Source organism: Hakea prostrata, unplaced genomic scaffold (assembly GCF_041222555.1).
Source record: "Hakea prostrata isolate BN-2017 unplaced genomic scaffold, UWA_Hpros_2 contig_81, whole genome shotgun sequence".
In the NCBI taxonomy this organism is placed as follows: domain Eukaryota; kingdom Viridiplantae; phylum Streptophyta; class Magnoliopsida; order Proteales; family Proteaceae; genus Hakea; species Hakea prostrata.
Genome location: NW_028291200.1, coordinates 168,302 through 182,223, shown reverse-complemented (window position 1 = coordinate 182,223; position 13,922 = coordinate 168,302). Strand labels below are relative to the sequence as shown.

The 13,922-nt window shown below is 42.0% G+C and overlaps 1 protein-coding gene across 1 annotated transcript; it reads left to right on the top strand.

Moving 5' to 3' along the window:
* Positions 1-457: 457 nt before the first annotated feature.
* On the top strand, positions 458-1,339 carry LOC148998968 (uncharacterized). Its single transcript, XM_089141572.1, has one exon. The coding sequence runs from the start codon at positions 665-667 to the stop codon at positions 866-868; it is 204 nt and encodes a 67-aa protein (XP_088997698.1). The 5' UTR covers positions 458-664; the 3' UTR covers positions 869-1,339.
* The last annotated feature ends 12,583 nt before the right edge of the window (positions 1,340-13,922 follow it).

Here is a 13,922-nt window from a genome sequence, read left to right as displayed (position 1 = left end):
AGTAATTTTTTTTTTTAAACCAGACCATTTAGAAAACTTTTCCGATAATTAATTGGTATACCGTATACTCGATCCAATATTGCTACCATGTCACCCAATGTTCTGAGGGTGGTTGTCCTTCTTTCTGAGATTTGGGTTTTTCTCAAATTAGAGTAGATGATTATGAAACTTAAAAACCGTTCTCTCTTCTACCAAAAAAAAAGAAACTTGATCCAATATCCTACCGTATCGCCCAATACAGATACATTGGGTCATGCATCCGATCCGAGATCGCTGATCTTCTTTGGTCCATTGCCCAGAACAAAGCGCGTGATTCCTACGCTTCTTTTTATCTGGATTAGGTCCATAGCATCAACTCAGCACCACAAAACAAAACGGAAGCTACGCGTAGTAGCACCGAAAGAACCTTCTCGGAACCGGCAGCGTGCGTAGAATCTTCTCGATGCGTGTAAGCTAACCCTGTTTATATATTTCAGAGAAGGTCTCATGCTTCCCGCAACCGTAAAATTTATTCTCAAATTGGATTGGTAGAACCTCATCTCTGGTCATATTGAGAATAGGGTTTCATCTTTACTGCAAGAGTCAATTTTTATTTTCAATTTAGAACAGGAGGCTCTCATCTTCGATCAAATTAAAGACAACCCACAAAGCAGAGGCTTCAAAGATGTGTTTGGTGTTTGTATGTGATGAAGACGAACAGGTTTTGGGAAGACAACCAGCCCCTGGAGCTTGTCCCTACTGTGGAGGAATGGTCCAAGCTGTTGATGTAGAGAATCAATGGAGGTTCTGTTTCTTACCTCTTTATTTCAGGACCAAGAGGAAGTACTTCTGCACCATATGCCTTAGGCGTTTAGTTGTCTATCCATGAATGAACAGAGAAGCTTGAAAAGAAGAGATCAAAATCAATCAGAAGGGAAAGGCTTATATTTGTAAATGTTAGCTGGGTTGAAGGGATTTGCTTTTCAGCTTCTAATTGATTCTCTGTATATATAGTTGGGTTTTCAAGTTGTATTTTCTTTTCTTTTCCTTCTGTCACAAGGGAAAGGCTTATATTTGTAAATGTTAGCTGGGTTGAAGGGATTTGCTTTTCTGATCCCCTCTGTTTCAAAGCTTCTAAGTGAACTTTCATATCTATGAATTTTAGTCTCTGCAGCTTAAGAAATCGCAGTACAGGTTATTAAGACTTGAAGAAGTTGTTTGTTTGCTGCGGTGGGTTTACTTTTTTTTTTGGTAATGGCTGCGGTGGGTTTACATGTCAAAGAAATTTCGTTTTTGTCTGTGAGAGATGAAGACTAATGTATTATTTTATAAAAAATAAATGTAACGTGACGTGTCAAGTTTTACCCATGGTGCATCCTGATATGGAGAGATTATGATCAGACCGGGTTCATACCTGGTCCGACCCTCGACCCCGGTCGAGACGGAGAGATCCGACTCGCTCCCGAGCGAATCGGATCCGGAAGATGGCTTGCTGAAGAAGAAAGCTTATTCGGCTGCAAGCGTGCCCTAATCCTACTTATGGATTAGGGTAATCACCCTAATGATGGCAGACTCGAATTGACGGCTGCGGATAATCATTATTGAAGGGATAATCTCGCATAACCTAAAGGTTATCTCAGGAGTCCTCTACTAGCCCAAATTAGTAGAAGTCTATTGCTCAACGGATCTAACTGATAAGATCCAACGACTACCTGAAGAAGGCTCAAGTGCCTCCAGCGAAGGAGATTCGAAGGTACACTCTATATAAACCTCACTACCATACAAGGTGAGGGGATCGAAAAAAGAATACTATCTGAGACTCAGGTTCAGATACATACTGATAGACCTAAACTGTGACACCCAGCCCAAATCTAGCCCGGAAACCCGATCTGTTTTGCGTGAAGTCGGGTTTTATTTAATGTTGACTTTGAAGTTTGACCGTGATTTCAGTTTTTCTATCTTTGAAAATCTTAGGAAGATGTCTTTGTGGGCCATCTCAGTAGAAGATATGGTGTTTGACCCAAAACCCATGGATATTGATGATGGTGTTTCCTTATGGAAACCTTACTTGATTTGGTGTTGAACTATTTATTTGTGAAGAAGAACTTGGTTGGTGGACCTAAAGCTTAGTTGGACCTAGTTTGAAGACTTCCCTCCATACTAGGTAAGTAGTATGATGTGTTGAAAGAAGCCCATCCAAAAATATTGAAGTTTAGCCCATTAAATCCCTATTTTTGAACAAGCTGTCCAGGCAGTGGCATTTTGGTAAATATCTGTTTTGAAGGTTTTCAAAAGCTTTATTTCTTTTAATTTCGTGGTAAACTATTCCCACCATGTTTCTAAACCTCTAGATAGTGTGGGATCGACCTTTGAACTTCCTCTTTGGCAACCAATCAACCAACAGGGTCAGTTTGGTCAGTTCGGTGAAACCCTAGTAACTCTTGAACTCTTTGTGCTATTTAAAAGGGGGAACTCCATGTGTTTCACTCTCAATCTGTTTCTAAGTCTTTGGAGAACGTGGGAAGATCCCTAGATCCTCTCCTTCGAAGCCAAGAAAGATCCCCAAGCATCTGTTCTGATTTCGTCATCGGTTTCTCTTCTAAAATGTTGGTATTCAATTCGCTTCTTCTTTAATTCATTCTTTCTTCTCTACTTCGATTTTCTGATCATGAGAAGGGTATTACACTACTGTAATGACCTCTTCTTTAATTCTTTTAGCCCTAGAGTGAATCCCCCAATTCACTCTATGATCTTGAAGCCATATGGCGATGATCCTTGAATTTGATTCCACCAAAGCTCTTAATGATACTTTCCCTAATTTCCTACCTATCTTTATTATTGTGGGGAAGGTCTCATATTATTACCATGACCTTCCCTTGTGTCCTCATGATTGAGGAGTTGATCCTTGTTTTTCCTTGGAACAATTGGCAACCCTTTTATTTTCTATTAATTCATTGGACCCTCCCCAAAACCTTTCTTGATTGTAAATTCTTTGCCCTAAGGGTGAATCTTTATTCTCCTTAGTCTTTTCGTGGGGATACACGGATTCTTGTTAGTAAATCCCTAATTGTATGATTTGAATTTGTTTCCCTTCACTTTAATTGAGAACCTTATTTTCTCTCATTAGTAGACCCTTCCTAATTCCATTCTTTATTTTGAAATACTAATGAGATGTTCCTTTATCTATCTTGGGTTGTTTTTATGAGAATTAATTATGGGTAACTCTCATGGGAGGTAACCAACTCTCATGAGAGGTAACCATATATGAAACCCTATTGTTCTTTTATTTGTTGGAAACTTCCCAACACTTTTTCAGTCGTGCATTCTTTGTTTCTCTTTCCCTTGGGTGATATTTGTGTTTACCTAAACTTGATCACTATATTTTCTTCATGATCCATGTTTAACCTAATTAGGATTTCTAATTATTCTTTCTTCGTTCTTGTTCTTTTTGAGATCAGGAAGAAGATGATGCATTCTTGCAACCATCTATTCCATGATCTCATTCTATTCTTTGAGATCTATGATCATCATCATGATCTTAACCCTAGCTAATAGATTCTTGAAACCTTAACCCTAACCCTTGAATGATCTTTCTGGAAACCTCTTGTAACCTTCCATGTGCGGGAAACCTCATGGGTAATGTTTCGTTAACATAAACTAGATTTCCTATGATTTCTCGTTATTTTCTTGATAACAATCATTCCCTCTATTTCCGTGATCATAACCTTTTCATGAGCCATATGTTATGATGAAACCCTAACCTCTTTGTTACAAACCTATTATGATTGATTTTTCGGACTATGATCTCCCCCATGTCTTCATTTGGGTTAGGTTGTACTTGGTCTTCAACCCCATGAGCAAAGCACCCTTGTATAGCAATATACTTGGGGGCGGTTACTAGTGGCGGTTGATTAAACCAAGCGACCGCCTTAAGCGACCGCCCTGGTTCTCGCTTGCGGGAAAATACCCTATTTTGCCCCCTCGTTCGTTATAAATAGCATCCCTCGCCCTATTAACGCATTATTATGTTCGGGATTGCTATTTTGGGCGATTAGGAGGCTGTGGAAACGTGCGGGATTCAGGTCTGAAGTGCTGTTAATGATATAAAACCTTTTCTCTTCTATTCTTGGTGATTCTGATTAAGGTAATGAATCTCCATCTGCAATTCTCTTCTTTCTAACCTCTCGATTGATATGAACCCATCCCCTTTTTGTTGGTGGTTACCCATTTGATTTGTTGTATCTCCCTTTTCAATGTTCTTGATGAGATCCTGTCCGAAAACGAATCCCCGCATTTGTTTAATGGATGGATCCCATCAAGGGGAATGATTTAGGTAATAAATCTTTGTTAATTCTAGGTTTTCTTGTTACCCCCTTGTTCTAGACTTATTAAGCTTGAAATTCGGACTAAGATCATCCCAAAACGGATTGAAATCGGATGATAAAAAGTCCGATTTTCGGAGTTGGAAACTGTCTGAAAGAAGGGCGGTCGCTTGTGGAGGTCGCTTAACTTAAGCAACCGCCACAAGCAACCGGCTGGTTTCCAAAGAATCGTGTAGGTTTGATTTTTGAATTGTTTTGACTCTTGACTCTTATACATTCTTGTAACCCTATGCCTAGGTGTTCTCTGTTTCAAATAAAAGTCTTATAATAGTTTTTGGATTGCAAGTTAGAGGACTTCTACTAAATTACGGTAAGGACATGCATTCTTATTTATATGCAATTACATATACATGATGATTCTGTTGTTCTATTTACTATTCTTTGATCATGTAACTTGCTGTAATTGTATAAAGTATGTGAATCTTATTGTACACTTGCTTGTTTGTGGTATTCCTTGATGTACTTCATCTTTTATGATATTGCACAACTGTTCATGGTATGATAAAGAGTGTTGTAGTGTGATTGTGATGGAAGGGGTATTCCATTGGGATATCTTGGCTTGGGATATCGAAGGTGTGGAATGGGACACATGCTCCGCCGATGTCTCCAAGACTATCATGATTACTTGATGACATACTTAGGAGAGTCTAGAATTGCATGGCTAGGTACCCCACATGCTATTACCCTTTCGGCAGGGGAATTGAAGCCGGGTGACCCGTGACAATGGTGACGTGACTATGTTTCATCCAACAGCAGGGTAACCAGTCCGTGCGGAGACTCGGTGGTCCACTATTGGTCATGTAATGGTAGGGTTGCATATGTTAGGGTTGGGCTCATGGACGTCCAAGGAGCGGACCGGGTGTCGCGAGGAGTCATGAGAGCATCCGCCCCAATAATATGTGGATGACCATAGGGTTAAGGAGTGGAGTCCAACAGAGGTAGCCAGTCCGTGAGGATTCTTACTCCTAGGTTGCGAAGGATACTGAACCGAGTTGGTTGGTGCCATAGGGGAAGTATCTGGACTTCATATAGTATGTTACCATTATGACCTTGCATTGGATTAGAAACCCCGACATGCGCCAAGACTCATTGCCAATGGTCGTGGTGAGAGAGTGTTGACTTAACCCCTAGCCATGGTTTGAGAGCCGGTGTGGACTTACCCCTTTGCCCGGGATCCCTACAGAGGTAACCGGTCCTTGCCGGATCGGAGTGATGAGACTTACCCAAAGGAGGGCTGGTGTATATCTTAAAGCATGTCAGCCATTAGAGACTTGCATAGTTAGATCTTAGTAGCATTCATATTTCTGCATATCATCCATATCATTTCATATGTGCATTCGTGGATTGTATTGACATATATATGAGAATTGCTTGTTCCTTACTGAGTTCGTTGGAACTCATTCCTTTCATTGTATGTATTATATAAATTGTATAGATAGTTGCACAATGTCGGAAGTTGGAGATGATTCATATGAAAGAGCTTTCTCGTATGAAGCTGATGTGAGACAGACAGTGGTACATGGACTTGCAGAGCATGAAGCCTCCTGAAGATGAAGACTATTTAGTTACTTATTTTGCTTCCGCTAAACTCGATATTACTTTTGATTCTTGATCTTCCTTCTTTCGTTCGTTCTTGGATTTTTATTGGAGTATTTGGACTCCTGTAACCTTTTTATTGATTATTGTACTATTCTTGCTCTTGATTCATGTATTTGTATTTATTATTATTGATAGACTAAAAAAAAAACACCTCTCGACCGGCCCCCCCCCCCCCCCCCCCCGCCGGCCCCCCCCCCCCCCCCCGCCGGGCGGGGCCAAAAAAACCACCACCCCCCCCCCCCCCCCCCCCCCCCCCCCCCCTCCACCCTTAAGCTCTGCGCTTCTAGCAGAGTCGTTTGTGATTATGTTCATCAACTGACTTAGCCTTCGGAGGTGGACTCCCGACCTCAGCTGTGAAACCCAGCCCTAACCTTGACCCGGAAACCTTGTTATTTGTAGGTCCGATGACCCGAAGTAAAGTAAGAAGTCAGCTTTGGGCCATCCCAGTAGAGGACTTGGTGTCTGGCTTTGAATCCATGAAGGTTGATGATGAGGTTCTATTTATGGAAACAGAATCCTGATGAAGATCTAATTAGTTGATGGACTTGGAGTGCTCTCTATCTTGGTTTGAAGGCATTTCTACCTACTAGGTAAGTCACTTGACTTGTGTGCAAAACCCCTTTAGGTTTGGATTTGATCTCGGGCCTTCAATTCCCTGTTTTGGCCTTCTTTGGCCGCATTGGTCGACCGATTGGTCGATCGGGCCAGTCGACCAATCCACTCGACCAATGGGTGCTGTCTTTGGCAATTAGGTTGATTCTTGCTCTATTTAAGTCTAACCTCGAGTCCACTTCGTATTTGCTGCCTCCAAACCCTCTGGAACGAACCAAAGACCTCTGCAAGTCATCTCTCTTGCATCCTTGGAGTTTTCTTGGCGGATCTTCGTCGGAACTCTTCTTTTTGCATCAAAAGGTATGTCTACTCTCTCTTCTTCTCCTACATCTTTGTTTTTCTTTCCTTTTTGAGTTGAGACAGTAGAAGAGATGCTGCATCCTCTGTTGCAAACATCTCTCGAACATGTTCTCATGATCATCCTAAGGATTTAAGGCTAGAACAATGATCTTAACCATGATCATTGCAAGCTTTTGAAGGATTCATGATCAAACCATGATTTAATCTCTGATAATTTCCTAATCTGAATTCTGATCTCTTTGGATCTTCTTTCATTGATCATGTTAGTGGTTAATGGTTGTGTTTTCTTTCTATGATCCATAATCCATAGAATTCTAGTTGTTCTCTTCTACCTTGCTATGTGTTCTTCATGATGCATGATAGTTACATATATGGTAGGTTTTATTTCCTTATTTAGATTTATGCTTCTAAGCCTTATTCCATGAAGACCTATGCATGTTTTCATGTTTTCATTACCAAAAGCAATGATCCATCCTCCTATAGTTCTTGTCTTTGTTTTCTATTTCAAAATCCATCAAGATCCATGTTTGATTTATTTATGGTAACTTTTTGTTTCCTAATTTGGATCTTGATACCTTGATTTGATTAGTGTTTTAAGGTCCCCTATATGTTAGAATACTACTGATGTAGTCTACCCCTTGATTAGTACCCTTTTGAACCACCAAATTCGGGTTTCATATCTCAAAACTCTGATTTTCTAAGCTCTGTCTGCATTGGTCGACTGATTGGTCGACTGGACCACTCGACCAATCCACTCGACCAATGAGTACAGCAACTCCAGAATTGGTCTGTTTCGGATGTTTTGATATATATTCTGTTAGGGATCTTTCCTAATATGTTGTATATACTTGTTTAGGACCTTCTTCTCAAGTTTGCCAAGATCTTACTTGATTTCTTTGGATTCTTTACGAGTTATAAAAGGTAAGGATGGTTATTTCCTTAATTACATAGATAGCATGAATCTAGTTTCTATATTTGAATATCATTAATATGTTTCCTAAATTAGATTCTTACAATGATATTCTACTGTTGCATAACTTTGATTACAGTAGCAATACTTATTCATATTGAATTGATTCATGTATGATTTACTTACCAATGTTATACAAGTGATTGTTATACTGATTTCTTTCCATATATGGAGTTACCATATATGTGATGATATGAATTGATGCATGTGTATGCTTACGTATGGTTCGGAAAGGAGAGGTGTCCTTTTGACACTTCTGTCCTTGGACTACTACGGGAATATTATGGGATATTTCCGGAGATGCCCTCTGGACACCTTCCTAAACCGTTGGATGACATATATAGGATTGTCTAGTAGTGTTTGGCTAGGATGTCCTGTTATGTCGACCCTAATCGGAGGGGGTATTGAGACCGAACGACCCGTGGTAGCAATGGAGATTCATGGGCGCTCAAGACCGGTAACCAACCCGTGAGAGGACAGGAATCACATTGTGGGGGGCCATTTGTTGGTAGGGTTGCATATGGTTAGACTTGGGCTCACGGGCGCTTAAGACCGGTAACCAACCCGTGAGAGGACGTGAGAGCTTCCCGTTTACCATATGTGGATAACCAATAGGGTTGATGAGTCCGTAGTCCGAGTTGGTCGGTGCCATAGGATACGCCGACTCTAGTGTGAAGGATACCGGGAAAGGATCGTCGTGGACGAGGAATGGAAGTATCTGGATCTGACTTGATGTAACCAAGTAGAAGACTTGCATTTGGCTAGGTTTTACCCCGACATGCGCCAAGTACTTATACCAAATGGTTGTGAGAGAGTGTGTTGACTTAACCCCCCGCCAAGGTTTGTCCCGAGGGATGAAGGACCCATTACCAATCGGCTGCTCAAGACCGGTGAAATGATCCGTGAGAGAATCCAAGATATCTTAAATGGTTGAGGATGTGAGTGGACTTTCCTAAAGAAGTACGGTGCTATGACTTAAAGCATGTCTCGCCAATAGAGACCAAAGATACTTAGAGTTAGATTCATTCATTCATTGTTTGTCTCATATCATATTGCATTTATGATTGTTCGGAATCCCGCCATTTATGTTATTATGGATTTTAATCGCTTTACCGAGTTTCTTTGAAACTCATTCCTTTATTGTACAATGTTGTTAGACTATCCTGGCAGTACGGAATTCTATGACGGTCCCTATGAGGAAGCGCAAGGCGAAGAGACATATCTCCGGGAAGGTGATTGCGGTTACCACAATTACTCCGAAGATCCCACGGGTGGTTATGCTCCGCACGATGCTTAGTCCGACCATTGAGTGGAAGCGTCCTTGTGCTATTTATGAGATCTATACCTACAAGGATGTCGTCTACAAAGTGGAGAATAATTTAGTTACCCAATGTACTTGCTACTGGGATTAGCTTTTATCTAGTTTATTCTTTCGAGCTACTTTTCCGCTGGATGTAAAGTGGGATTTTTGCTTCACTTTACTTATATGTCTGATACTCTGATTATATCTATTATTCCGATTCGTTTATGATTCATTCTTTCATTATTGGATCTATGATTTATCTTCCGCACTCTTGTTATGGTTGTTCATGATTATGTTATTGTTTATGTGGGAGGTTGATCACTCGATACCTGATCTTTGGGCTGTGGATCACACTCTCGGGTATGCCAGATAGGGTACCGGCTGGGAGGGCGTGACATCAGCGGTCGGGCTACATCTGACGCTTTCGTTTTGCAGGACATCACGAGGAGATCTAAGGGCTGAGCAGATTTTGGACGCATCAATTGGCGCCGTCTATGGGAAACAACTTGAAAAGCCATGGTGACTAGATCGGCGACCAGCAGCGCGCCGCACAATGCAATTCCGGTGTTCGGATCCCCGGAGTGAATAATCCAGATATTCCCAGGAAAGCCAAAATCCTATCGAGGTAGATGGTGGCCAGGGAGGACGTAATCCTCCTCCTGAAACAATCCAAGATCAATTGGATCAGGTAAAGATTCAACTCTTGGAGGTGAGCCAAGCACTCCGCATGCTCACCATGACAGTGGTTTTACCACAAGAGCCCGATCGGCCGCGATTCAGGGAGACGTGCATTGCCACGTGACCAGAGATTGGCTGAAGACCGGAATATCGATCAGAATTTCCGTGAAGGAGACCGAGGACTTAGGAGGATCAATGATCAATCGAGGCGAGACGATTGGTTCGACAGATTGCAAGAGAGTACAACTGATTCAAACACAAGGTTGGATACTGGGGTAAGAACTCACTCACCCACTGTCAGAAGAACCGTTCGTGATGATCGAGCAGTTCGCGATGAGAGGAATGCTCGGGAAGGACGGGCTGTTCGTGATGATCGAGTAGCACGGGATGATCGTGTTAATCGAGGTCATGATCATATTGCTGAAGGTCACCCGACCCAGATTGGTCGAGAATTGGCCAACATCAATGAGAAATTAGGGGCGGTTGGCTAAGGGAAGAATAACCGAGGATATTTACTCAGTCATTCGGAAGACTCCCTTTGCCGAGCCAATTGCGGGATATCAGTTTCCCCGTAACTTCCGTTTGCCTACCTTTTCAACATTCGATGGCTTCGGAGATCCAACAACTCACATTGGCTATTACCAACAGACCATGGCAGTTTCAGGTAATTCTGATGAAATTTTATGCGGGGTTTTGGTTCATCACTTACTGGAGCAAGCACAAAAGTGGTTTTCGAACCTCCTCTCGGGAGGATCGTAAACTTTGACGAATTGGCGCGCCAATTCATAGGGCGATTCCAGAGTGGAATACAGGTCAAGAAAACGGAAGAAACCTTGTTTATCGTCAAACAAGGAAAGAGCGAATCAATCGAGAGAGTTTCGAAAAGATTCAACAAAGTGACGATGGAGATAGAAAATTTGGATGAACAAGTAGCCAAAACTGCTCTATTCACGGGACTCACTAATCGGAAACTCCTGGAGTTATTACTACAGGATATGCCTGCGACTTATGTTGAGTTGGTACAGAGATGTCAGAAGCAAGCTGAAGTCATGGAGATTCTAGATGCGCGCTAAGGAGATAATAAAGTCTCCAATAAGGAACAAAAGGCTCTCCCGAAAGCGAGAAGCCAAAGAAAAATGTTCGTGATCGGGATGGAAAATCTCAGCCTTGGCGCCAAAGGTCCCCCGGTAAAAGTGAGTACACTCCATTGAATGCTCCTCGGGCTGATATTTTAAATATCCTCAAAAGAAAAAATATTTTAAAGTGGCCGCCTAAAATTCTTTTGAAACCCGGAGAGTAGCAGGATCGAGAAAAGTATTGCCGATTCCACAAGGACTATGGTCATTATACTAATGACTCGTCGTCATCTCAAGGCGTATATTGAGAGATTGATATCTCGGGGACATCTCGTCCGGTTTCGTTAGCGAAGAAGGGAGGAGCCACGTGAGCCACGTGCGGCTGCTCCTAAAAGGGATCGTTCGGTTAGTTCGGAACGATCAAGGGAGGCCCCGAAGTCTAAGAAAGGCAAGGAGGTGATTGAAGCTACTCGGTCACCGATCCTTACCATCTTCGGGGGACCAGAGCCCGAATCACTCCGGAGTCCCAAAACAAAATCCAAATTTGTTGGAACCGGAGAGACGCAGAAGCGGAAGAAGCTGAATGGTGAAGATTCTATCACCTTTAGCGAGGAAGACGAAAGAGATGTTTGTTTACCTCATGATGATGCTATAGTCATCAAGGTAGAGATTGCACGACGGGAAGTGCATAGAGTTTTGATTGATACAGGGTCTGCAGCTGACCTAATTTCCTACGAAGTGTATCAAAAATTGAAGGTGGATCAGGACTTGATGAAACCTTCATCCACACATCTATATGGTTTTGCAGGGTCATCTCGGTGGCGGAAGGATCGGTCCAGTTGGATTTATCCATTGGAAGTTTTCCTAAGGAAACAACTGTCCGAATCAATTTTTTGGTGGTTCGGGAACTACCAGCTTATAATATGATCCTCGGGCGACCATCTTTATCCAAGATAGGTGCTATTGTTTCGACAAAGCACCTCGAAGATAAAATGGTCAAGTCTCCCTCCGACTTAAGATCTCTCGGCGGTGTTATGTTGCCTATTTAAAAGACAAGGAGGGCCCGAGGAAGGTAACTGCCCTCCCCATAGAAGTTCGAGATGATCGGGAAGAGACAGAGATGCAAAGACCCGAACCAAAGGAGAAGTCGAACAAATCCAGCCGTGTACCGAGGATGAGAAAAAGATTACTTATATCGGGTCCGAACAAAGTGGAAGAATTTAAAGATGAGTTGAAGTTTTTTCTTCAACGAATAAAGATGTATTTGCATGGTCTGCTGAGGACATGCCCGGAATCGATCGGGCCATTGCAGAGCACAAACTCGGATAGACCCTAAGGCGAAACCAATGATATAGAAAAGAAGAAATTTCTCCATTGAAAAGTATGAAGCCGTTCAAGCGAAGTTGAAAAACTTAAGAATTCCGGTTTCATATAACCAATTGAGTGTCCAACTTGGTTGGCCAACGTGGTAATGGTAAAAAAGGCGAATGGGAAGTGGAGGATGTGTACAGACTACACAGATTTTAACAAAGCTTGCCCAAAAGATTGCTACCCGTTGCCTCGGATTGACCTCTTGATAGATGCGATCGCAGGATATGAAACTTTAAGTTTCATGGATGCCTATTCAGTATATAATCGGATCCTTATGAATAAGGAGGATGAGAAGTATACGGCTTTCATGACTGATCGTGAGAGCTATTATTACAAGGTCATGCCTTTTGGCCCGAAGAATGCGAGGAGCAACATATCGAGGGGCCGTCAACAAGATTTTCAAAGAGCTGATAGGAAAGAATGTTGAAGCTTATGTTGACGACATGCTAGTGAAAAGCTTTACAAAAGCAAATCATATTGCAGATTTGACCGAGGTATTCTCGCATCTGCGGAAACATCAAATGAAGCTAAACCCGGAAAAATGTGCCTTTGGAGTCTCCTCGGGCAAATTTTTGGGCTTCATGGTATCACGAGGGGAATTGAGGCTAATCCCGCCAAAATACAAGCTCGATTGATATGGAGGCTCCCAAAACCGTTTGGGATGTACAGTGTTTAACAGGGAGAGTTGCTGCTTTAAATCGATTCATCTCCAAGTCTGGAGAAAAATGTTTGCCTTTCTTCAAGGCACTTAAAGACCCGAAGGGCGATAAGGAAGCAAAGTGGACTGAAGAGTGCCGAGAAAGCTTTCGAGGAATTAAAAGAAGCACTTGGACAACCACCGATCCCGTCCGGACTCGAGAAGGGGGAAATATTACAGCTATATCTAGCGACGTCCCTTTTGGCGGTCAGTGCAGTACTTGTTCGGGAAAAATATAAAAAACAGTTGCCGATTTACTATGTAAGCCACGTGTTGCTAGATGCGGAGACAAGATATTCACAGATTGAGAAGCAGGCTCTGGCTCTCATGATGGCCGCCAGGAAGCTAAGGCCATATTTTCAGGCTCATCCAATTGAGGTATTTACAACTTTTCCTCTTAGTAAAGTTCTTAACAAACTAGGCATCTCAAAAAGTTTTATCCTTGAGGATGATTTCAATTTTGTTCGTGATGTAATCATTTTCAACTCAATTAATGCAATTTTTGGCTTTCAACAAACTATCTTTTGATTGGGGGGCATCATACACCACATTCAAGAACAAGATCCAACTATAAGGCATCGGATGAAAATTCGTGTGGGTCCTTCAACACTTATGTAAATTTTTGGACTTTCTTAAGTCGAGGCATCGGATGAAAATCCGAGTGAGTTCCTTTTGCAAGGCGTCGGTTTAAAACCCGAGTAAGTTCCTTCAAGACTTATTGAATTTTTGAATTATCCTTAAGTAAAGGCATCGGTTTAAAACCCGAGTGAGTTCCTTCTCAGACTTATCGTATTTCTCCGGAAATCCTTAAGTAAAGGCATCGGTTTAAAACCCGAGTGAGTTCCTTCTCAGAATTATTGTATTTCTCCGGAAATCCTTAAGTAAAGGCATCGGTTTAAAACCCGAGTGAGTTCCTTCTCAGACTTATTGTATTTCTCCGGAAATCCTTAAGTAA